The 26,265-nt window shown below is 35.9% G+C and overlaps 1 protein-coding gene across 1 annotated transcript in view; it reads right to left on the bottom strand.

Moving 5' to 3' along the window:
• The window catches only part of LOC150107152 (uncharacterized), an 868,219-nt gene that overhangs the window by 257,834 nt on the left and 584,120 nt on the right, over positions 1 to 26,265 (bottom strand). Inside the window, exon 6 of the mRNA XM_090391665.1 lies at positions 17,849 to 17,894. Within this exon, the coding sequence (XP_090247791.1) occupies positions 17,849 to 17,894 (46 nt within the window). The remainder of the gene's footprint in view (positions 1 to 17,848; positions 17,895 to 26,265) is intronic.

Raw genomic sequence — 26,265 nt, 5'->3', positions numbered from 1 at the left:
CATACATATATATGTATGTCGAATATATATTTTTTTATATTCTTTCTCAGTAGTATCATTAGCCGGTCGGCCTTTGGTGGGGGAAAGACTTTTTTCCCCTCCACTAGATACGAACTGATATGAAAATCCCTCTCGTCAGCCCCTGTTTCTACTTTCCTCGTAATCTCTAGCCAAAATGACAGGGATTTGCTAGAGTTTTACAAATCTTTCGTATGTGTGTATATGTATGAGAATGAGGACATAAAAAAAACAAAGCTTTCATATCCTAAAAGCAAATGCGACTTTCCTTTTTTTATTACGTAAGTCGAATGGCTTGAAAACTGTCCCTCCGGAGAGCCAATAAATTACTGCAAAGATTTCAAGGCTGTATTTTTAAAATCTATGCTTTTGCGGAGATTCTATAATTATAAGGAAGACAAGAAAAAAAAAATCCATATGACAAGAAAACAGAGTAAAACCACCGAAAGAATATGAGAGAGATTCCCTTCAAAATACACTGTTTTTAAGACTATTACACTTTTTTTTATATAATGTTCGTCAAGTAACTTTATTTTATTATCCTACATGTTTCGCCAATATTTTTCTATCGGCATCTTCAGGGAATACAAACTAGTAACTATATGAAGGTAACAGACTAGGTTATAACTGATGGTTCTAATTCATACAAAAAATTAGTATTGAACGAGGCAATGCGCGTGTCTCGGGAACGTGATTTATTCGTTATGGCTCATGATGTAATCGTTATGAAAGTTCATTTCTTTGATGTTTAATGATCTGATTAAAGCTTTCCAAATTTCTGGTAAGGTTAGACCTTGATTCTTGTTTAGGTTTTCAGTTTTACGGGCGACTGTAGCTGCTTCCTTGAAGGTTCTTGAATGGTAGTTATCGTCTATATAGGGCATAAGGCTCTTATCCCACTCAATGTGATGGTTAGTAGAGGCAAAGTGGCAAGAAAGGCCTGAAATGTCTTGTCTGTTGTTTCTGACATATCCTATGTGTTCTTTCTTTCTCGTTTCAAAGCTTCTAGAGGTCTGACCTATATAACTAATACCACATGAGCAAGGTATAATATTATATACTCCAGAGTACTTGTAGAATGGATGAGGATCTTTCGGTGATCTTAAAAATTTCCGAATAGTGTTGATTGGCTTGAATGCTACTCTGATATTATGTGGTTTTAGAAGGTTAGCTAATTTTTTGGAAATGCTGCTGACAAATGGAATAGTAATAGTACTGATGTATTGGACGTCATCACGTTGTCTATGTGGTATATCAGACAAGAGAATCTTGTTGTAGAGTCTTTTTGGATAACCATTTAAAGATAGTTCTCTGGATATTGTAGTTAATTCCATTTGTAGATCCTTCTTATCTGTTGTGTACTTAATAGTTCTTTTCTTGAGCATATGGATAATGCTAAGTTTCTGCGCTATATGATGACACGAGTTGAAATGGAGGTAACGTCCAGTATTTGTAGGTTTTCTATAAACAGATAGGTTGATACTATTATTGGTTTGTTTCTTTATTAGCATGTCAAGGAATGGCAGTTTTCCATCTTTTTCAATTTCTAATGTGAATTTGATGGTATGAGGGAAACTATTGATTTGGTTAAGGTAATCCATTAGTTCTTCTTTCGTATGATCCCAAATGAGAAAGATATCATCCACATATCTGTACCAAATTTTCGGCTTTGGAATGATCTGGGATAAGATTTTTTCTTCTGGATCTTCCATGAATAAGTCAGCACAAGGAGAGGAGAGGGGGCTACGGGCTACCCATAGCTAATCCGGTGAGTTGTTTGTAGACAGTTTTTTGCCAAATAAAATAGAAGTTAAACAGTGATTGAACAAAGTAGTGATGTTTATTGGGAACAAGTTGTCTAAGATGTTGATGACTTCAACCACTTGAATGTTTGTAAACATAGATGTAATGTCTAGGCTAGCTAGTATATCCTCTTCATAGATAGGGATGTTTTTTATTTTATCTGTAAAATGTTTACAAACAACTCACCGGATTAGCTATGGGTAGCCCCCTCTCCCCTCCTTGTGCTGACTTATTCATGGAAGATCTAGAAGAAAAAATCTTATCCCAGATCATTCCAAAACCGAAAATTTGGTACAGATATGTGGATGATATCTTTCTCATTTGGAATCATACGAAAGAAGAACTAATGGATTACATTAACCAAATCAATAGTTTTCACCATACGGTTTTCATCAAATTCACATTAGAAATTGAAAAAGATGGAAAACTGCCATTCCTTGACATCCTAATAAAGAAACAAACCAATAATAGTATCAACCTATCTGTTTATAGAAAACCTACAAATACTGGACGTTACCTCCATTTCAACTCGTGTCATCATATAGCGCAGAAACTTAGCATTATCATATGCTCAAGAAAAGAGCTATAAAGTACACAACAGATGATCTACAAATGGAATTAACTACAATATCCAGAGAACTATCTTTAAATGGTTATCCAAAAAGACTCTACAACAAGATTCTCTTGTCTGATATACCACATAGACAACGTGATGACGTCCAATTCATCAGTACTATTACTATTCCATTTGTCAGCAGCATTTCCAAAAAATTAGCTAACCTTCTAAACCACATAATATCAGAGTAGCATTCAAGCCAATCAACACTATTCGGAAATTTTTAAGATCACCGAAAGATCCTCATCCATTCTACAAGTACTCTGGAGTATATAATATACCTTGCTCATGTGGTATTAGTTATGTAGGTCAGACCTCTAGAAGCTTTGAAACGAGAAAGAAAGAATACATAGGATATGTCAGAAACAACAGACAAGACATTTCAGGCCTTTCTTGCCACTTTGCCTCTACTAACCATCACATTGAGTGGGATAAGAGCCTTATGCCCTATATAGAAGATAACTACCATTCAAGAAAGAACCTTCAAGGAAGCAGCTACAGTCGCCCGTAAAACTGAAAACCTAAACAAGAATCAAGGTCTAACCTTACCAGAAATTTGGAAAGCTTTAATCAGATCATTAAACATCAAAGAAATGAACTTTCATAACAATTACATCATGAGCCATAACGAATAAATCACGTTCCCGAGACACGCGCATTGCCTCGTTCAATACTAATTTTTTGTATGAATTAGAACCGTCAGTTATAACCTAATCTGTTACCTTCATATAGCTTACTAGTTTGTATTCCCTGAAGATGCCGATAGAAAAATATTGGCGAAACATGTAGGATAATAAAATAAAGCTACCTGACGAACATTATATAAAAAAAGTGTAATAGTCAAGAAAAAATTCAACACAATGCACTGTTTTTTTTTTAAGAAAAAGAAATGCACATATTAGGGTATGAAGAGTCTTGAAAACAAGTTTTCTTCCGAGTCTGCCAGAGATTTTAGCCAGAATTAAATAATAATTAAAGAGTAACTTATTGCCCAGAGAGAAATGTGGTAAAGTTCTGTCATTCAGTTAGAGATGGTGGTTGTTTGGAATTACAGTCGAAGCAACTAAGGTGATGAAGCCACTGTGTTATGTTTGTAAATTGCGTGTATTATATTCTGGTCGGTTTGTCCGTTTTACGAAACGAAAAAACAAGAAAATGAAAATAAGTGTTCTCCAAGGACTCTTCAAAGATTAAACCCTTAATTCTGAGAGGGGAAGCATACATTGTTTTTATATTTTCCTTTTCACCAGATGGGGAAAAAAAAACACTTTAAGTTGGATGGCATCGCAAAAGGAATGTGACATCACATATTCCATCAAGAGTTATAATAGGGGGAAAAAAAGTTATATATCAGTTCGCAGTATTTTCTTTGCCTACCAGGGTGTTAGCACTTACATGGAAGCAGAGGGAAAGGAGTTGTCTTGGGACAGGGCTACAGTGAACAGTTCTAATCTCACCTAACATTTAATGGAGTAGAGAGACTATTTCTAACTGGCGTGTGTATGTCGCATTTGGACAAATCTGAAAATTTGCGATAACTACATATCGCACTGTGCCTCCATGATAATGGGTCTACTAGGTGAAATATGTACTCCATTTAGTGGCATCATCTCCTATTCTGAAAGGAACCAAGGCGTTAACATAAGCATCAACAAAAACAGATAGGGAATTTAATTGATTAAACTGCTGATTGAAGTTTGGCAATTAAATTCTTACAAGCTACTCAGAATGAGTGACATCGATAATTTTTCAGAGGGATTTCACGGAGAAGGACTTCTCCGTAATTTCCAGTATAATTGCATATTTTCCATTTGAAGAATATACAGTTTTAAATAAATTCATTTAAACAGAGTGTAAACTATTAACTTCGTGAAAAACAGATTACATCAAAATAGTTTATGAGAATAAACGATTCTACATAATACAATACTTAGTAAAAACGAGAAGGATGAAAAACAGACATTAATTATCTATCTCTGTGTAATTTTAGTGTTAATGAATATTGCCACGTATTTTTTGCAGTTTTAACTACCCAGTGTTCACATCAATTGTACTTGATATGAAACAGGACAATTTCAATTCTGAAAGGCCATCCATATCCAAGCGAGAGCAAACTATGAATACTAAATAAAATATATTCGTTTTATCATTCGTAATTATTTCAAGTACCTGTGGCGTGTGAAAGGTATTACTACAGCCGTGTTAGCAATGTACAGTGCTTCACTAGATTATGCTGAAATTTAGTTCCAGAGTCAAAGAATCTCACTCAGATGTGCTCATGTGACGTCTTTCTATTAACAGCAATATTTTTGGTGCACATCTTTACACAGGCCATAGCTCAAATCACTAGTCATCACGACTTCGTAGTCAAGATGGCTGGGTGGTTGGTTGTTTAGATTATGCAGTCAACCATCCCGATATTGTTGCAAAATACGGGTTCTTCTCAGCTGAAACCACACACACACACATAGAGATGGTTGAGGTATTGATTGGTATTAGCTTACTTTCAATTTAAAATTTCTTATAAAGGTGCATCATGACGTAGACGGAATTCGAACCGAGGACTTTCCGATCAAAATTGTCGCAGCGTCCTTGCAACTGCCTTACGAAGGCACTCCTTGAAGGAAGGAACCGTCCATCTCAGTATAAGAACAGATGATTACCTTCAGTTCGAAAAATCTGGAAATTGCATATCTTAACAGTTGTTCTAATTGTTTAATATCTGATGATATCTAATCACGTTAGGGCTCTGTTTTTTATGTGGTCATAGCAGTGTGTTCACAACTTTCGTTTTCCCTTTTATATGATTAAAGATAGAATATGAAGAACAAGGCTAATAAAATTATGCTGTCAAGCTCTTGTTCGATTTCATTTTGCGCACTTAACGGAACAGTCGCAACTGTAAAAATCCTACTGACTATTTCTAGCAAAAAGAAACAATTCAACCTTCTGTTGTTGTTCTTTCTTTCCCCCCCCCCTCAGTTTTCGAATTAAGATGATATTTCTCCTCTGTCTTCCTTGGTTTATACCAATACCTTCAAGCTTCTCTTAGCATAAATCATATCGCATCTGTTGCTGCTTCAGCATCCTTATTTAAGTATACTTAAGAATATATACAGTATATATATTTATATTTATTCACTATAGACCACCTGATTCCAAACAACCTCCTCACATCTCCTAGAACTATTCAGACAAAGAATACTTTTCCGTGTATGGATTAAAACTGCTTTAATCCAAACTACTCATTTTTTTTTTTTTTTTTTAACTCTGTTCACAATGTAATTAGACTGACTGTAAAACCTCCTCCAGGAATATTTTCAAGAAGTTACGATCTGCAAATATTAATAAACATATCCTCTCTATTTGTTGATCAATCCAGTACTAGTTTACTATAGGTTTTGAATCTGAGTAAATACAGAATATAGATAAGAGTGGTCCCAAGAACAGCGGCGCGCTTATTGGTCCTCTGCTCTGAGACAACAATCCTCTATCCAGGGTTTCCCAAACTTTTTCTACGACGGAATACTTCACAAATCCTGAAATTTTCACGGAACACCTTGGTTATTTTGTAATTTATTAATTAATAATTAATTGTTAATTTAGCTGATTTTTTTATTATAAATTAATAATTGATCATTAATTATTAATTATACATAAACATCATTAAATTAATTTGTGCTGATTTTCACTGATATATCCCATTCTGATCACCAAATATTTATAATATTATTATAAGTACTTACGAGTGAATGCAGACTTTTTCTCCTGTGTGCTGGTAGTTTTCCCCTCCTTTTGTACATCCTGGAGATCGCTTTGTAGGCTGGTGGTTTATGACTTACTATCTGTTGCGTCACAAACACCTTCAATAAAAGATTTCTTAATACCAAAATTAAACAAAGTCCCTTGTCTCTTATTCATATTAAAATTTAAATCTGCAGGCCTATTACTTTAAAAAAAATACAGCACTACGGTTTCGAAACTTTCACCCTACAATACGAACTTGCGAAGAAAGTATTCAGTATTACTAGATTTGAGAACCGGACATAGACAACCTTGATCTTCAATTTTAGTAGAAAAATTTTCTTTATACCTCCTTGCTGATTGGTCACTAACATTTGCAACACAGATGTTATTTCGTTCAGTTCTGAGAACAGAGGATACGCCGCCATTTGTTGTAATCGGCTTGAAGGCAATTTTCATGACCGGTCATAAACAGCGGTATTCCCTTTCCCGAATGTTGAAAGATTTCGATGTGTGAAAATTAACGATAATTCAGGAATATTTCCATGTTTAAAAATATGCCGCTTGGTCACTGACATTTGCTACACAGATGTCATTTTCTTCAGTTTTGAGAACAAAAGATACGCCATCCATTGTTATAATCCGCTTGCATGCAATTTTTATGACCCTTCATAAACAGCGGTATTCCCTTTCCCAAATGTTGAAAGGTTTCGATGTGTAAAAATTAACGATACACAGATGTTAATAGGCGTTCTGGGTCTGAGCTTTTCAACATATTCACGAATATTATTCTCCTCAGAATATTTCTGAGGAGAATTCATGAAAAATGCTTAGAAAACTAAAATGACAAATTCCAGGAGAACTTCTCGCGGAACACAGTTTGGGAAACCCTGCTCTATACAACTGTCTGTAATATCCATCACAGAAACAGCCCTCAATCCACCGAAAGAAAATGCTGAACACGACCATCAGTGAACTAAGTAATGACTGTATCAACCTGACAAGTTATGATTACTTAGCTTATAATGGTTGTACTAATGAGTTATATCACGAAAGGAAGGTTTCTTACTAGTTTGTGCATCAAAATAACCAAATATTATCTTGACATTGTAGAATTTCTCTTTTCATTTCACCTTTGGTTTCCACTGGTTTCTTTTAATATTAAAAGAGGTGTAATTTTTCTGCTTTTAATATTGTTTACCAGTGTACAGATATCCGTATCTATATATAGAGTTGAATCTTTGACTTTAATCAAACTTTTACATGTAAGGAATCCAGTTCCAACTTCACGTCTTAAGTTATCGCCACCAAAATACATATTACATCTGAATAGAATTTATATCCCGCTATCAACTGATCTTGCTCTTGTACTGCTGCTTTAACAATATTATATTTAGCCAGGTACTTGAAATATGCTCTTTACAAATTTTTCAAAAATACGCGTGTTGTTTCTGATTAGACTTTTCATTGTAAGACAATCTGGTTACTATTTCCATTATGAGCATTATACTTAGACGAGTTAAGAAGTGTAAGTTATTAGCCCTTACAAACGAGCTTAAAGGGCTATTACCTCTCCAGGCTTTTCCATCCAACTGCTTTAGATTAAGTGGTGGTTTACTCACATAATTAAACAGAATAATCTTTATGGCTTTAGTAACCTCGGCCGTAATTTCAACTTACTTCCAACCTAGGCCACTGAAGGCCATATATTATGCTTGTTAAATGCATGAATTATCCATTCAGCTTGCCCGTTTGGTGAGAATAAAGACTGAGTTTCAAAGAGAAAACAAAAATCCAGTATCCCAGTGAGGTCTGCTAATTCGCCTTCAAGGGAAAAAGTTTTACAAAGGTTCCTCTTGTCCTATATATGAGTATATGTCCCACGATATCAAAAACTGTTCGCTATATTTTCCAGAAAGAAAAATCTTGAACGGCTGACTACCAACACGTCGTCTGGTTCAGAATCTCCCGAATTATGCAGCAGAATTAACACCTATTCTCCATCGAGTTTATAATTCATCATCTGGCATCTACACAACAGTATGAAAGCGAGCCTATATTCAGCACAGAGAATTTTTCACCACTTGCAGGCTCGACAATTAATCAATGACTACCAATATGAATTCCATCATTCTTACTGCACAGTAGATCTACATCACCTGTCTTTGATACAAGTTATACAAAGGTTTGGAGATACTCGTGTAGACGATCTCTTCGGTTCTAGGACATTGTATTAGGTTTGATATAGAGGCCTACCTTACCAACTGACATCTTTACGATCTGCCCGCCAATGTTTGCAATCGGTTGCCAGTTTCTTCTCTGGTGGTTCACTGCGTGTTTTGGTGGACAGCTTCAGATTTCCCCATCATTGTAGGTATATCCTCGCTCACGCTCTTCCTTCTATAAGTAAATAACATCCTTCGCTAACCTCAAATCCTATTTGCAGTTTTCCTGATGATTGCATATACGAGTGTGTATGTGTGTATATATATATATATATATATATATATATTCTATTTTCCATTTGAGAAATCTTGTAATGCCAAAACATCCAAACTATAACAGTTGTCATAACCAATACCGTAAACACTGATCTGCTGGCATTATAACAGTGGGACAAGGACATTGTCAACTTCAATACTACCAAAGCGCAGCCTGCCTTATTTCGTGAAAGCAAATCACACCTTACCATTCCTTGCCTTTCAAATCGCCCAGATATCGAGGCATAATCAGGCCCTCTTCTCTTGGGCTGACTTATACCTCTAGTCATTCGGCCTTACGAGTACATAGCCTGACAGCTAAGGCTCTGGATCTAATGTGGTGGTGAGGAGATTTTTCTTCCCGGAAACTAGATTTTTTTTTACTCCCACAGGCAAATTGGGCACAAGAACACATACAACTAACAGACATATTACACTATCCCCAAAGCCTTAGTTGCTTCGGTCATAATTCCAAATAAGAACAACAACACTCCACAGTCTCCTCTGTCCCCTAAAAACTAGGATCGTTTTTTGCTCAAGACACTACTTCTCGTTTGTACAACTTCGATGTATAAATGTCAAATCCATCCAACCTTAGAATAGTGTTTTCCACATTTGGGATGAGGCAACACAAATCTCCCTGAAAATTCTCGATGCTTTCCAGGAGAGGATAATCCGATTAAATAATCACTCTTTTCTCACAAATTTACTCCAACAATTCTCAAACGTTCTTCTTGTGCTTTATACCTTTTCTATAGGACTTTTCATGGGCGCTGTTCTACTGAATTGACTACCATCATTCTTCCTCTTTCCATTAAGCCTGTTAAAACGCAAGCGACTACTGGTCAATATCCACATACATTCAGCTTCGAACTTACCGAATCAGTTTCTCGTCTTTCCTCTCATTCAATCTGCCTCTGTTTCTGGAAAAATTTTCCCTCAGTGTTTCTCCCAAGGACTATGACCACTATTTATTCAAGAAACGTATCAAGTTACTTCTTTCACCTTACCACTTACGCATGACACAGATGTGCTATTGACATCTCCTAAGTTCAGTCCGGAAGATGTGGAGACGTGCGCCTCGCATTTACAGTTGATATAAAAGAGCAGGTCTTTACAACTGATGGCCATACGCCTCCACATCTTCCAGGCTGAACTTCAGAGATGTCACTTCTGAAACAGTTTTATTATAAGGCCTCCTCAAATTGCTGGAAGGAGTCCATCTTTCTATCTTATCTTCCTGAAGATCATTTAATCCAAAACTGTCGTGTTCTTTACTAAACGACCTGTGTCAGGTCGTTTAGTAGTAGTTTCGTAGTGATATCTCCAGAACCTAGAAAGATCGTTTTAAAGAATGATTACGCTACATCGCATAAGCTTTATCCTTCGTACTAATTCTGTCCACTTCTGTATTTTAGCAGGCTGATTAGGAAAGTTTTTTTTTTTTTTTGATTATCTCTCAGCATTTAAAACTATACTAAACGTTGCACTTACACGATTCATATTATATGAATAATTTTAAACAGAAAATCTGTTCACAAATAAGCTTGTAAGGTAGAATCTCAAATGAAGCTCCAGCTTCATTTGAGATTCTACCTTACCTTTTTTTCATATATCCAGCATATATGAAAAAAAAATTTCATACCACCACATTGAACTGCGCTTAATAAATAAATAAAAAATCTTAAATCTCTAAAGAACAGAGAAGCATTTATTTATTTCAGTGCTAAATTTCCAACTTAAAAAAAAAACAAGGCATTTTTGATATCACTCAAAAATACAGAAAATTATGAAGGGCACGAATTCTGACATCAAATTAAGTGAAGTAAAAAATCAACACGAATGGCCTTAAAAGTCAGTTTGTTAGACTCGACTTCTGAGGTAGATCGAACGATTATGTTCATATTTTGAATGATATAATAATATACTATAAATCCACGGGATGTCACATGCCATAAAGGGTTCATTTTCTTGATGACACTATGTTAGCGTCTTACGGGGAAAATCTAGAGGGTACTAACAAATGAAAAACATAGCAAAAGAAACCTAATGTTGTCAACAATCATTATTATAGTTCAATGATATTAAATTTTTATACGAGTTTTTTTTAATTATATCTACATCCCAAAAAGATGGTAATTTGATAATTCAGAAATCAGATTTGAATTCAGGGGATCGGCATTTTTTTAATAAATGAGTATCCGCCACAGTTTTAAAGAACTAAAAAAAAATCTGAGATGTACTATTATCCTCTTTATCCTAGCTTAAACTAATTTGTCAAATTATTTCTCTATCATTAGTCTTCATCAGCCTTTCTGGGCGTATAAACAAACCCTTGCCGGTTAAAAGTCCGAGTTACTTCCATCTCACACCAAATTAACTACTGCAAATTCCAATCCTCGGAGGATGTTCAATCTGAACGTACATCAGGAATATGCTATCATTATCAACATTCTCCATCCAATCATTCTTTCGGAAATACGCAACATGAAACCAATTCTATTCCTATCTGGATATCATTCTCAGTTGATGTTTCAGCGATACTAATTTGGACAATCAATCAGAACTGCAAAGTCACTAATTTCCATTGCTCGTATCCGAATTTAAGTAAGAGCAGCTTATTCCTGTACTTGAATTTACCCTTAGATCTATTATGTCTCTTTCGGTTTCAGATGTTGGCCAATTCACTTGATCCTCACAGCACTTCCCAAGTGCTTTTTTCCAAGATTCAAACCGCTCTTTCTCATTAAAAAGTAACAATGAAGTATTTACTCTATACGCATTATTTTTCAACTGAAAATTAGTCAATGTCATACGCAGAGTCGCATAAAAAGTCGAAGTACACAATGAGCTTTTAGACTAGTGCAGTTTTCTATAAAACGTGAATTAAGAACTAGAAAATGGGAAACCGATCGAAGGGAAGAAGAAAATCAGGAATCTCGATTATGGAGCATAAATAGCACTTTGAGATAGTAACGTATCCAGGTAACCGATTAGGGAAAACAGACTCCAGGCTTACTTCTGCGCCAGCACTCCCTTCCCCATACAATTCAAATAAAGTACAGTCCATCCATCATTCTATTATGACTACAAATGCCAGTCTATATAAAAGCGAGATAATCAGGCTGCATATTCTACTGTACGGTAGGTTGGCGATTAACAGACCATAGCAAAAAACCGAGAATAAAGCTTTTAATCAGTAAGAATGATTTCTAATAACCGAATGAACGTATATGTGTATATATATAATTAAGTTTTAAGTCATGCAAAATACTGTATACATATGTGATGAACAAAAAAAAAAAAAGTCGTGCGCAAAACCTACAGCCGTAGCGAAGTATTGTGATTTGCCTCGTTCTTCATTTATTATCGGCTTAATTTAAAGGAATTTACGGTATAATGTATATTTGAATGTATGTTTGTGCCCTTATGAACACCTGTAAAGAGTTTCGAAAAGTGGAAAAAAAAAAAACGCATGTCTATTTTTTAAAAGAGGGTTTAAAACAATAAATCCTGTAACACTATTAAAACTTTCACTTTCGCTTAATTAAATAAATGTTTCTTTATAATTTGGTAAGCGCCGTATTTTAATTGTGGCACTTCCAGAAACGAAACTGGGGTTTTGATTTACGATGGCTTTCAGAAATTAGTAAGTCGCCACAAGAGTGGAAGGGTCTGCTGTATTAGCACCTTCATTTATTTGTGGGCTAAGAATTATATAATCCAAGAATCCTTCTCTGCACAAAAAATTTGAATTTCACCAAGCCTTCAGACGTCAAATAAACAGAGTGGTAGTCTCACACCTGCGATGAAATTCATCTACTATCTAGACATTCACAGCATTTAATGAGAATCAAATGGAACATTTCGTTCTCATTGGAACATTTTAAATGGAACATTTAAATTTATTTTTCCTTTTACTGACATGCACACACAGAATTCGCTCTCTGACATCTATCTTGGATACCCATCCAAAAGGTCAGCCATCCAACTACTGACCATGGTCCATGTTGTTTCTGATTTGTGTTTTATAGCTTCCTCCTTTCGCTTTTATTTTTCAAAATCGGCGAAATGCAAATCTTTCCTGATTGTTATACTGATAGAACTGATCTTTCTCAGATTGCTCCGTGTCTGCTAGTCGCTACATTTTCAGTTTTCTCTATTTTTATCCGCGTATACTAGGATTACTTAGAGACGGCACGGCTATGCCACTGGAGTTTAGAAAATTATCAGGGTGATAGTTTGCCATACTACATAATACAGCCTAACAGCAGACTATTCAAAACAAGATCTTAACTTCGTTTAGAACTCGGACGAATCATTAGCAAGATGCTAAATAAATCAGCAGAGCTCTAAAGCCTTCAAACACAAGCACGCCAGAAATGACAGGTGTTTTCACAGACTCAAAACAGCGAGCACGCACACGAAACAAACAAACTGTGCCCTCTCACACGTACGGAAGAACCTGCTACAAAAACACTTTTGTTCTTGTAGTGCGCGAGCTGTTGACGGACAAAATCCACGCTACTAGCAAGGGTCAAGACAGGATCAAGTGGGATGGGTGCGAACAACACTGCTTGTCGGCCTGTAAACAGACTCCAGCTCAGATAAGATAATCACACCAGTTGCCTTCACCTCGCCCCCCCCCCCCTTCGTCTTGCCCAACCAACACTGGAATAGCTGTGTGAAACTACGCCGAGCTGTTACCATGCACCTGCTGTATCCCCTTTCGTTACACATGGTTTGTGTTATTCATTAATCAGTCCAGTATGAAAAATTGATTTGAAGCTTTAAGTACACAGAAAATAAACCATATCCGGGGGAGAGGAAACTGTAAAAGACTTGCCTAACGACAACGGCCTTCTTTAAAAGTATTGCTTAATCCCTTAAGAAAACAGCAGTGAAAGTTATGACTTGAAAGGATAAAAGCTAAATCTTAATGCTAGGAAGGATATCATAATTAATAAATAACGCAGAACAAAAGACTCTGAACGTAAAACCAGTTATATCCAAACCAGAGCTGGTTTTGTCGTTTTTAACATCACGAACAAATGCGTAAAATACCAGTCAAGTATTTCTTGGGAATTCCTAGGAAAAGAATGTGATAAAATGAAAATAAACAGGTAATATCAGAAGGGATGCTTTAAGAAAATTTGCCAATAAAATTGTTATCAAATTTATATACTAGCTGATGCTTTACATATATATATCAACCCTAATTGAATAAAGAAATCAAATATGTTTTTCCTCTGAAGTCGGAGGGGATGAAACTGTTAATGATGCCAAGCAAAATAAAACAGCATAGAATCTCAACATTAGGTTACTTATATATTATTTAAAATTCAAATAAGAAAAAAAAAAAAAATAGTGATCTATCCCTGTTAACTGTCAAATGCATGCATAAAACGCCCATTGAACAGAGAAGCAATTTTTAGCTATATGAAATACACTGTGTATCCAATGTATTAAATACACATGACTAATCATGAGTAGCGCCTTCCTTTTTTACCTCTGGAAGAGTCAACTCATCGGGTATGGACTCCACGAAACACTGAAAGTACTCCAAGGAATGGACTTCATTGCTTCATAATAGGCTGCAGCGAATTCCGAGTAAGAAAAAAATTATCCCATTATATCCCACAGATGCAGCACACCACACTGCTTAATCGCGGGGACGACGCAATATAATTTATATATAATTTAAATAATAATAAATATATAATTTAAACTCTGGCTCGAGAAACTTGTGATCAAATCCTGGCTAGGACATGAGGAGTTTATAAAAGGTCTTCTCAAATGAAAGCGAGTCTCGCACTGTGGATGTAACGTTTCCTGGAAAACTGAATTTTTTGGCATGCAAAACAGACAATCTCACCGGAAGAACAGAAGCACTAAGCAGACATACCATACAGAACTTAGCAGTACGTCCGCAATCCTAACCACCCCGATTCCCAAAGATGTTCAACTGGAATGATGTAAGATGAGCTGTAGCCTACTCATCTTATATCATGGCAGGTTTGGCCCATCGGTTCACGCTATTGTAACAATCGCTTGTTCCACTAATAACCCGTGTTATTTTATTTTATTTTTTGGCTTACGGGAGAGTCAATTTTATGTTCCTGGAAACATTCGCGAACGATCTGTACCTTGTAACAAGACATAATCTTGATAAAATCAAGTTTCACAGTTTATCCATCGTTATCAGATGGATAAACTGAATCATGAAGAGATAAACCTGGCAGGTAAAAATGTTCAAACAGGTTGTGGCATCCAAGTTTAGTGCTCCACTGGCATCAGCAGAACTGGCATGTGCTAAGTCAACATTTCCAATACTGTCATGCTGCGATCAGTCTGCAGAGCTGCAAACTGGCAGGTTGGGCCCATCGATTCATGCTGTTGTAACCATCTTTTGTTCCACTAACAACCCATGTTTTTTTTTTGTTTTTTTTTTAACTAGAATTGTGTGGTCATGTGGTTCATCTGTTACTGCACCTCCGTCGGTCTCATACATCAGCAAACTATTATCGGTAACATGGCATTCTTGGATAACGAATAATCGAACTGGTTGATAGATTATTCTATATGGTTGAAAGACGATGTGGTGAGTCACAGGTCATTTTCGCCGACACACGTTTGGTTGGAATTACAAACAATTCAAATATTCGCTTTGCTGGGATAAGTACTGAAGCAGCATTGTGTTTAAGAGAAATCTAGATAGCGCATACCTTAATAACTCTCCATCCTTTTAAACATACGCTATTAAAGTTTGTGATGATCAGGAATTTTGGATCATTCTTTCAACTTATATCGCAACATAAGATCTCTCAATACTGTAATAAACTAAACCCGGGGTCGGCAACCTTTTGAGTCGGAAGAGTCAAAAATTACAATTTACAAAATTTCAAAGTTTTTAAAGAGCCACAAAATTTTAAAAAGTTTTTAAAGAGCCACAAGATCTTATTGTCTTCAAGGCATTTTTGCACGGCATTCGCTATATCTTCCTCTCTAGTTTGTTAGATACTACAAATATTAGATACTTAGTTTACGAGTAAAGGTGTTATGCCCAGCTATGCCGAAATCAATGAAAATTGCCAAACATAAACTTCTGAGAGCTTCCGACGGACTGACGACGCGTGTCACGGGGAGGGGTGCGGTGAAAAGCGAGTACAAGTGGCTGAGAGATAGAATCGGTGCCTAATCCTCGTTAATCGATTCAGAACGATTTTTAAATTTTTTTTTTTTTTTTGATAAAATAAATAATATTTGCGTATGGAACTAAAGAGCCGCAGCTTCACATCCAAAGAGCCGCATGTGGCTCGCGAGCCGCAGGTTGCCGACCCCTGAACTAAACCCATTGCTCATCCAAACAAATTTGTAACTGTCCAGATTTTTTTTCTATATAAACAATAATAAACTAATGCGTGCATGTAAAGAGGATAAAATAATTCTAATGTCATTAGAACGTTATCCAGATCCCTGGCATGCATATCGTCTAGCTTCGATGTGATATGTGGATACTGTAAGTGTGTGCGTGCATTAAGTAAAATATTCATAACAAAACACAAATAAGGATATCATAAGCGTGAGCCGAATGCAGGACAAAAATAAGGTATAGGCACAAAATAATCCATAAAGTATTGCACATTTGTTCTAGCATTGCCATGTTACCCTAAAAGTCAATAATAGTCCATGGCAGTGACTTGGCAACTCAGCAGTTATCCATCTAGCAAGATTCCGATAAAAAGATTTAAGGATGCGTTTTGAAAGCGACAGAGGATATAAACTGAATCATTACACTGGATCAACACATAATGGATGGGAAGAGAAGAGAGTACTATGCACGCGCGCGCACACATCCAATTTTCGAAATTATTTTCTATTATTGAAGGGAAAATATTTTCTCCTAGCTAGACTTCTCCTTTTGTTGCTGCTGCTACCATGAAAAATAACAAAATATAAAAGTTATGGAAGTAAAATATATTCATGGATTTTACGGACACTAATAATCGGATAAGCTATTGAATGCGTTTCCACCTGAAAAAGGGAAGAGGGCTTTACAAGCGGAAGTGGAAAGAGCTGCTATGAAGGGTTATCATCGTGGATGCTGTCTGAGGAAGTAAAATCATGTCATCTACACTGTTTTTGATTTGTGCTTATATAACTACTGTTTCAAACTACAAATCCTATATACTACTGTATTCCTAATTAATATTATATATAAAATGAAATTCTCCAACTCTTTAGTCAATGACCTGTATTAATTATTTATAAACACGACGTTTTGGTGACAACATGCGTAAATAAAAAAGTTTCATATCTTTCTGCTCCTCCCACCTGTTAATTGAAAGTTTACTTCAACATCATTATTCAAAAGGGAATTATTGTTGTTCATAAAACTGCACCACGTGCGCAGCTGTCGACTGCATCACTGTTTGTTGTGTAATTCAAATGCAGAATAGCATCAATTAAAAGAGATACCTTCTCTTGGTCAAAATTTAACAATTCCTGCCTGGCTATCGTCCTTTGTTGATAAAAATAAAATAAATAATAATAATAATAAATTTTAAAAAATAACCTGGAAAAACGTGGCTTACTGTCTCCATAATATCATGTGTCTTTTTCAAATCCTATTAAAGATACGTGTTTCACTCTGAGAATTCATATAAAAATAATTCATATATAAAATAAAATACTTTGTATGTAACATTTATAGCACTGAATCATTTACAAGGATATCGTGCAATTTATATTTTGTCTGGAGAGCAACCGATCGCTCATCTGGTGATAAGATAGTTGAGTTTTAACTACGGTATTCCTATCTGATCAGGAGACACACACACACAGTGTGTGTGTGTGTGTGTGTGTGTGTGTGTGTGTGTGTGTGTGTGTGTGTGTGTGTGTGTGTGTGTGTTTGTGTGTGTTTGTGTGTGTGTGTGTGTGTGTGTGAATAATGGCTAATCATAGTAGCCATTATTAAAATTTTCATTGTGCTTCAATGCATATTAGTTTGCTATGAAAATATATTATCGATCCCAAAATAAAAAAAAAAAAAGAAGTGCGTGCGTGCGGGAAAAAAACTGCCCACAGATATATCTTGAATTCAACAGCAAATGAAAACAAGAAAAGATATAAAATAATTAGTTATGGCTTTCATTTGTCAGAATTTGTAATAACTGAATATACTTACGTTTATGAACAGTCGAGTTGAACAAGTCTGATTCAGTATCTGAGCCCTAAAAATATGAAGAGAAGTAAGTTTATACCAACTGTACTGAATAACAAAATAAAAGCTTCATAAAAATGTTTTATGATAATAAACGAAACAGATAACAAGGTTTTTTTAAAAAAATAAAATGTAAACAGGCTGCGAGGAATAAGCTTAGTGAAGAACTAAATCTTACTGAAGTACTATCTCAGAAAATACAAGCTTTTAAACACCATAAGTACATAGACAAAACATAAAAAAAAAAAAAAAAAAAAAAAAAAAAAAATACTTATAAAAGAGGAGACACGGGTCTTAAAACTAGGTAATTTATACAGATAACTTTTCACATATCCTCTATAGAGGACTGGTTAAGGCGTCAAATGTCCACTCCTCATTTTCTTATCAGACTTCCGTTCAGCACTTACTGAGTGAACGGAACGGGACTGGGAAGAACCAATTATACTCTGTACTGTCTGAAACCTCACTATGGTAATACAAGATAATAAAAATCGTAGATGAACCACCGTTGGCTAAAGCAGGCTTTTCGCCATCGAGAAGGAATGTGGAAACCAGTGATAAGTCAAGCTACGGGAATAATCTCGACAGAGTTAAAAGAGGACACCATTAATGTACGAAGTATCAATAGGAAACTAGGAGAGCCAAGTGGAAAAGCTACCTAAAAAAAGCACGTTGACATGATTGACATTACCCAGATAGAGAAGCCGAAAGTGTTTATACTATACCTATAAAGGCATTAAATTATTCAGACAATAATGCTGAACGTTAATACTATAGTATTCAATACTAAACTTAGGAACAAGATGAAAATAGAAAACGAAGCTGATAGAGCATTATATTTTATCATCATCTGGAACTTCATCGGTGTGACACATCTGAGGAGGTTTTTTTTTTTTTTTTTTTTTTTTTTTTTTTTTTTTTTTTTTTTCCAAGTCGTTCTGGGCCTTCGGTAAGCAGGTTTCACACTGGAAGGTAAAATGCATCTTCCACCTTTGTGCCCGCGGTTAGAGAACGGATATACCACCCACTCAGCCAAACAAAATCGGATTCTTGTTGGAGACTTCAGCGATGGTGTACGAGATACATGACAGGAGATGTTTTCTTGCTATTCTCCTGTGATGTACTGTATATGGTAATAACAGGATTATATTCGGTAACAATGTTCTAGTAAATGTACGATCTCACTTACTGAGCACATAAACCAAGTAACATTCCTAAAATATTAAATGCATTAAAAAAGTTTTAAAAATACATCACCGATACATTTCATATATTAACTATTTCACATGACTAAAATATAAAAACATTGGCGATGAGGAGCGTAGAAAATATAGAAGAATCTGACCGTAACGGCAAAATAGGAAGGTGGGAGGGGCTATAAAAATCAACAAAGATCGCGTGATGAGAATGGCTTGCTAAGTTAATATTAGAATACATGTTGTCGAAAGTGATATCATTCTGTTATGTTTATAAAATTGAGTACTGCACGAGTCCCTTTCTTAATGAGGATAGAATTTTATGATTTTTTTTTAATGCCTTCGAAAATTAGCCCAACCACTCCTTCCAAATCCGGAAGTTTATTTCTGCTCGACATCATTAAAGAGTAAAACATGGTATGCACACTTAGAACAGTATTCATTTTGGAAAGCTACTTTTTGCCTTAGCTCAGAATTCTAACAAAAACAGCAACGTACAGGCATATTTTTCGGAATTTTCAATGTTTAGGTCATATTCTGATTCCAGAAATATCCCTGCGTTTCTGTGATCAAAAGCGATCACGTGATCACTTGAAAACAATCCTGAGAATCGTTTTCAATGTATTTTCATTATCATTTCATAACTTAAAATATTAGTAACCGAGCACATTTTGAAATATGAAGATTAATAAATTCAAATATAACTTTGACATACTTAATTGAACGACTAACATGAATATATGTACAAATTATCAATATGTTTATATATTGATATTATATGAAAGTGTATTTACATTTTCAAAATATAAATAGAAGAGCTCTCTAGTGAATTGATTAATATGAAATTATCCATCTTCCTCAATCTTATCTCTATATCTGGAGGGAATCGCTGAATGGGACAGATCCCCGAGGACGTGATTAGCTGCTATTCTATCTCCAGCAAGCAGCTAGATGATGCCCTTATTCCAGCTCCGAGTTAGAAAGCTGAACGTGCAGCCTGTGATTGGGTGTTTCAACTGCAAAAAATCGTTGAATTAGACAGTCTACAAGTGTTGATCATTTCCTCTTTGATAATACAGTGATGTCATACATCTTTCATTGAGCTCTATGCTTTACTGGGCTGATGGTAAATGTTTTTCTTACCATTAATTACCATCTGCCTAGTAAAGCAAATATGAAATAAACTACTGATGTAAAACGTTGCCTGTTACCATTCGTGCTTGAAATCACGTTCTTGGAACATAAAAGTGAAGGAAGGTCTGTGTTGCCCACAGTTGTAGCCGAGCTCATGCTTTAATTCACACCTTGCTGTTGTTGAAAAAGATACTTATACTACTCACACTTCTGCCAGTAGTGAATTGCTAACATTCAAATGGTGTAAATGATGTTGCGGCCCTTAAATCAGTCAGATTTGGTCATAAAATGGTTCTGTATTCGATCCTTCACTATCTTGATGCAAGAAAAGAAGGAAGATGCTTTCTGTTCTCCATGTTTAATGAGGAGGCATATACAGCATCTTCATTCATCCAAATGCTTGGTCTGTTTGCCATCTTTTTCAACAACTTACTCCTTAAATAGATAATTCTACAGTTAATGCTGTAGCAATTGACAGAATCTTTATTCTTATGAATATCGTTCAGAACCGTTCTAATGGATGACGTCGTTAACTTTGAAGAAAAACTACCCGCCTAGCGTTCATCCACTTCCATAGCCTCAGTACATTCATTTTCACATTCGGGTGATACATTTTCTGGGTGCTTTTTGACGCACTACCCGCATCTACTTGATTCGTTTCTTTTGGAATATCTTAGATGCAAAATACGTAGGCACAAAAACAAGACTAAATGAGGAATGAAGCAACTACTGCAAAAGAATACAGTGGAAAATATTGCTTAGTGAAAGTGGAAAGCAAGCGTAGATTGGCCCTAAAGCATTTTAAATACGTTAGAGTTATGTGAATATATATACAACTGAATGCAAATAGTCCTTGCTATATTGGATGTGCAAATGTAACTAAATGTGGCTAGAGCTGGCAAAAACATGAATATATTGAGTCATAACTTCTAACTTGTTTGCATATTTAAATGTTTTCAGAATTTTTCTATCCAGTAACAAGGGCACTATAAAGAAAACTTCACTCGTAGTAATCTCGTAGTAAGCGAGGAAAGTGATGTGTGGTTTATAGTAGCAGAAAGAACTTTGTGTGGCAGATGAACAAACTAATGCGAATGTTGATATTTTTCTAGAAATTGATTATGACAAAAATTGAAAATCATGATCATGTAAAGTTGGGGGGGGGGGGTCGGTTTTGCTACATTGAAGACAGATAGAACCGCGTCTACAACACAGGTTCACAATTAATATCGGCCTCCTATCAGTAAATAGACGGTAACTGTTGTAGAAAGGAAGCACTACGGACCGTTGATCTGTGACGCAAACGTAAAAAAGTTAAGCTTTAAAAAAACGCATAATCGTCACATTTATCGCCATTCACGGACGGTTTGAGTACTGGCTGATTCCAAAGTAGTTCAACTGTTTATAAACAGTGAGTGTGAGTGATGTTTCGGATTGCACATCAACACCGAATGCTGCAGCATTCAACAGAAGAGAGTCTGGTTGATGAATTGTGGATGAGCAGTGAGCGAGAATGTCAAACCCGCGCCCACAGACATTTATATTAAGAATGTGACTAGTATATATTAGTTTTATTAAAAGAGTAAACAACGGAACGGAGACTGCGTCAGATCCTGAAATTCTTTTTGATAAGAGAATGCTCATCTGAATTCTGTTCTGATGACTTTTTGGTGGCAGATAGAATTAATACGTTGTATTTTGTTAATGGTTAATTATTATAGCAAGTAAAGTTACAAATATAGCAATTTCATCTGTCTTACAAATAAGATGAGATAAGCAGTTAAATATCAAGATGATAATAAAAGGAAGAGTGGAAGGATTGAGAGCACTCCAGTTTTTCAACTCACGTATTCCAAATTCTTATGTACAGCAACTGTAGCATTTAAATGATACGGAAGTCAGATCTTCTGATTATTATATTTCTATCAAATTTCTAGAAATCCGTTAAATATTTATTTTCGGTGGACTATATGCTGATAGTCCGCGCAGTTAGCCTAGTGGCTATGCGCTTCGTAACCATATGCCTGGGGAAGGAGTGTCCTAGGTCCGATTCCAGTCGACGTTGTGGGGGAGCTTAAGGATCTTCCTCAGCCATAGCCAAATGAGCCAGTCTTGGGTGGACAGCAAGGTTTTTTCCGCCAGTTTATCTGGGGTTTTTCATTCCGCAAGCAGGCAAACCGGCCTGTGAACACACAGGCTACAGTCATAAAAATATGACAAGGAAGGCAACGGGAAACCACCTTGCGTCACTATCTCCCTAGTAATCAGCTGCAACCCTCTCAAAGAGAGGAAGCCACAGGATCAGATCAGAGATATGCAAATACGTGGAAGAAGTTTGGTACTAATGTCATTAAAAAGTCTCTCAGAAATCCATTTCTTAAAAAGAACCATAAAGTCTCGTATCATGTATCTTACAAATAAGATGGGATATGCGGACTTCAAATTTCCCCTACAACAACAATAGAAAAATTTTATTCATAGGGAGCGTTTCGGGAAATGAAAAGGTTGGATTTGTTAGATTCTTTCGTCAATTTGCATGCTTGTCTGGCTGACGAATTTCACTGAAATTCGAAATATGGAACAGTTGCAAAAATTTGTCCATATCTTAATTTCTCGGACCATCTGCAAAATGTTTTATAATTTTAAAAATAAATAATTCTATCAGGATAGAATTGAAATTTTAGGATCTAGACTACACTTGATAATTGCGTCTCCATTTTGTATATTTTCTTCAACCAATCCGATGCCTATAACGGTGGAGTCCCCCTGTTTTAGGAATTACGGCGAATTAATGTAGCAGGTACACCACTCCTCTGCTACATCCCCTAAGGGAAGGTATTTATTGCCAGTAGATAGAATGTTCATGATGCCCGTTCGCCCGTTCTGAGAGACAAAAAAACTCGAGTTTCCAGGTGAAAAAACGCTCACCTCCGTATGAGACCGGATAAGTGACCATTAGATTTGAAGACACTTGATACAGGTTCCTCAGGTCATAGACCAAATTCGAACCTGGGTCTTTCCAACCAGAGCTCTAGTCCTACTGAAACCAAACACTGATATAACTCCAAACTTTAACAGAAATCCTAAATACCAAATTTCATTCAATTCCACACAGTCGAAAGGAATTATTATTCCGAATCGTTCTGACAATAAAAATGGTCCGAGTATATCCAGAGAAAATAATTCTTCAATCAGCTTTGAACTTAACAATGAAAATTACTGTACTATAACGTTAGTACACAATATATAACCAAATATACTGTACATCCCGTTAGAAAGCCTCTATTAAGTGCATTTTGCAAAATGTATGAGAGCCTATTTGGATTTTGTCCTTCTCTATATGCACGGTATTCCTGGATGGATTTTGTTGAAATTCGGTTTTCTGAATCCTTAAATAAATTTGTGACATCAATGTTTGTTTCGATCTGTTCTTCTGAAGACGATGTCCAAATTGTATACTGCAGCGACTCCGCTTTGGGTGAAGAATAAAATTTAATAAGCGTTAGCACTTTGGATATAAATAAGAAGGCGTGTCCATGTAATCCATTTTAGTAGAATAATATCATTCGATAAAATCAAAGTTTTAAATAATTTTTAAATCGAATATTCATAATTCCACACTGAATGGCTATAAATTTTAATTAAATTTGGTATTTCAGATTTCTGTTAAAATTTATTTAGTCATTTCAATTTTGGTTGAAATCGTACAATTTGTAGTGGCAAAAGTCGGCAAAACAAGATTATACATCTAGAATAATACATAACGAAATACGTTGATATTTCATAAATGACCTATACTTGTAATACATTCGTCGGATTTTTATAAAAAGTCCTGCCATGCGATAGAGCTCTTTGAATACATAAACGGAGTGAAAATGATTGAATTTTCTACTGTCGATATACTCGCAAGAACTATCATATCTGTAATAAATGTATTATGAAATAATACATGTATTAGAGTACATGTAATACAAAAATGTATTAGAGCATTTATGAAACCGCTGATCTGTTTTATGTGCATTACGCATATAAATTTGTTTTTCCAAATTCTATCGCAATGAAATCAAATTTGAGAGTGTTAAGAAACGAAACAAACAGAGATTAACTACACATTTAATTAAATTCCATGCAGCCACTGCGGAATTATTACCATCACTTCTTCATTCAATTAAATAAAAATGATTTAATAATCTAATTGTAAAATGACCAATTGGATTCTCTCTTGCCGAAATGGAATAATATGCATATAATTAAAAAAAAAAAAAATGCCTCGACAATATTTTCGTGAGGATTCTCAATACCGCAGCCGCCGTATTATATATATATAAAAAAAAACAATAGTGATAAATGTATAGCATTTTGCGAAATAGACCTATTCGTTTATAAAGAATAAAGTTAATAATAAAGTTTATTTCGTTACTTGTTTTTAAACGAGGCAGTGTATCAGGAAGAATCAAATTCGAAGGGAACTCTAGTATTAGGGTAGCGTTAAAGATCTTTTATCATAAGTTGCGGAGAAAGAAATCGAAGGGAGAGGGTACTTCATTGCAAACCATGAAAGTTCTACCCTAAAGAATTTATTCACTCCCTTCTCTAATGAGACAAAGCTTATCCTTGCAACGGAACAAAACAGAATGCAGGCATTCTGTCTCTTCCATAGCCCTGGAAGATCTCTTCCATATCAAATCTATTTTGAATAATTCATTTTATTGTTTTATTATTCAATTAACAATCTCGTCAAACGCTGGAAATTAATAATATACTTCTTTTGGAAGGAGGGAGGGGTACTTTCATAAAGTTTGTAAGGTAACTTCATTTACTCGACAACATTTTTAAAATCCACGTTTCCACGGTGGTATTCGTATCCAATGCCAATAGGTGTATGAAGGCTGTCAACCCCAATATTGACAACTATTATTTTTAGTAATGACGTAAATTTATATTTGTAGTAAATAAATAAAGGAGTTTACGAATACATTTATTTCTTTATAAATAAATAAAATCCTACGATGAGTCTATCGACTCCATGCAGGTGTGATAATAAAAAATGAGGTTTACATAAGGAAACTAGTAACTTAAGGTCGCAACCAAATTATCTATTATAATCAGTAAATGCCCCACTCATTAAAGCGCGCGCGCACACACAAAAGCAAAAGAAAAACCTAATTAAAATAAATCAATTGTACAATGGATATTGACGAGGATTTCCTTAGTAAAAAATAAAGACAAGAAAAGAAACGGTGGCTATTGGCGCATAATGATGGAAGCGATCTAAATGGCTATTAAGTTAAATTGCATTGAACGTATCTTTAAAATCACCAACTTCCCTTTTCACATATGCCTTTCTCTAACTTAAAGAAACTTCTCATCTACTAAATGTGTTCTGAGAGACGGGAATTCCTCATAACAAACACCCCTATTACGCGTACATCGGTCATCTTCCTGGTTTCGTGGAGGCACTCCGCCTCTCGGTCATACGATGGAACCGATTACAACAGTCGGTACAGCCTCGGGGGATGTGCGACACAGTCAGCTTCAGTGACAAACGACTTCTTGCCTTTGTCTAAAACATGCCTGCCGCGTTGACGGGGAACCCACCACCGCTGCTATGATCTTTTATTTATTTTTTCCCTTTCCTTTGCCTTCCCCCCCCCCTTCCACTCCTCTCCCGTAACACATATTTCGGCACGCAGAGTCCCGAGAGGTTCGGAAGCCGACGAGGATGATACATGGTGCAAGGGCGACAGTAGTCACCGCAAAGTCGTCGTTAAATCCCCGACAAATTCCTCACCGCCAACCGTCACGTGTCCCGCAGTGACAGTCAAAACTCACCGCTCGACTCCGCACTGTCTGCCGAATGCCAGCTGCTTTCCCGGGGGACTCGTTAGGCCTATCGTTCGCCGCCAGTGCTAATGCAATTCTCCAATAATGAAGATGTATGGCGACTGACTGCCCTAACTCATGCATATCAACACCAGTACGTTCTCCCGTGCTCCGAACGCCAGAGAGTGGATGCAGTTGATCTCCCAGGCGGCTACCCGGACAGCCGTC

Source organism: Typopeltis vanoorti, chromosome 4 (assembly GCF_054136105.1).
Source record: "Typopeltis vanoorti isolate ZY-2024b chromosome 4, IOZ_Tvanoo_1.0, whole genome shotgun sequence".
Classification (NCBI taxonomy): domain Eukaryota; kingdom Metazoa; phylum Arthropoda; class Arachnida; order Uropygi; family Thelyphonidae; genus Typopeltis; species Typopeltis vanoorti.
The sequence above is the reverse complement of the archived record's forward strand: the minus strand, read 5'-3'. Positions and strand labels throughout refer to the sequence as shown.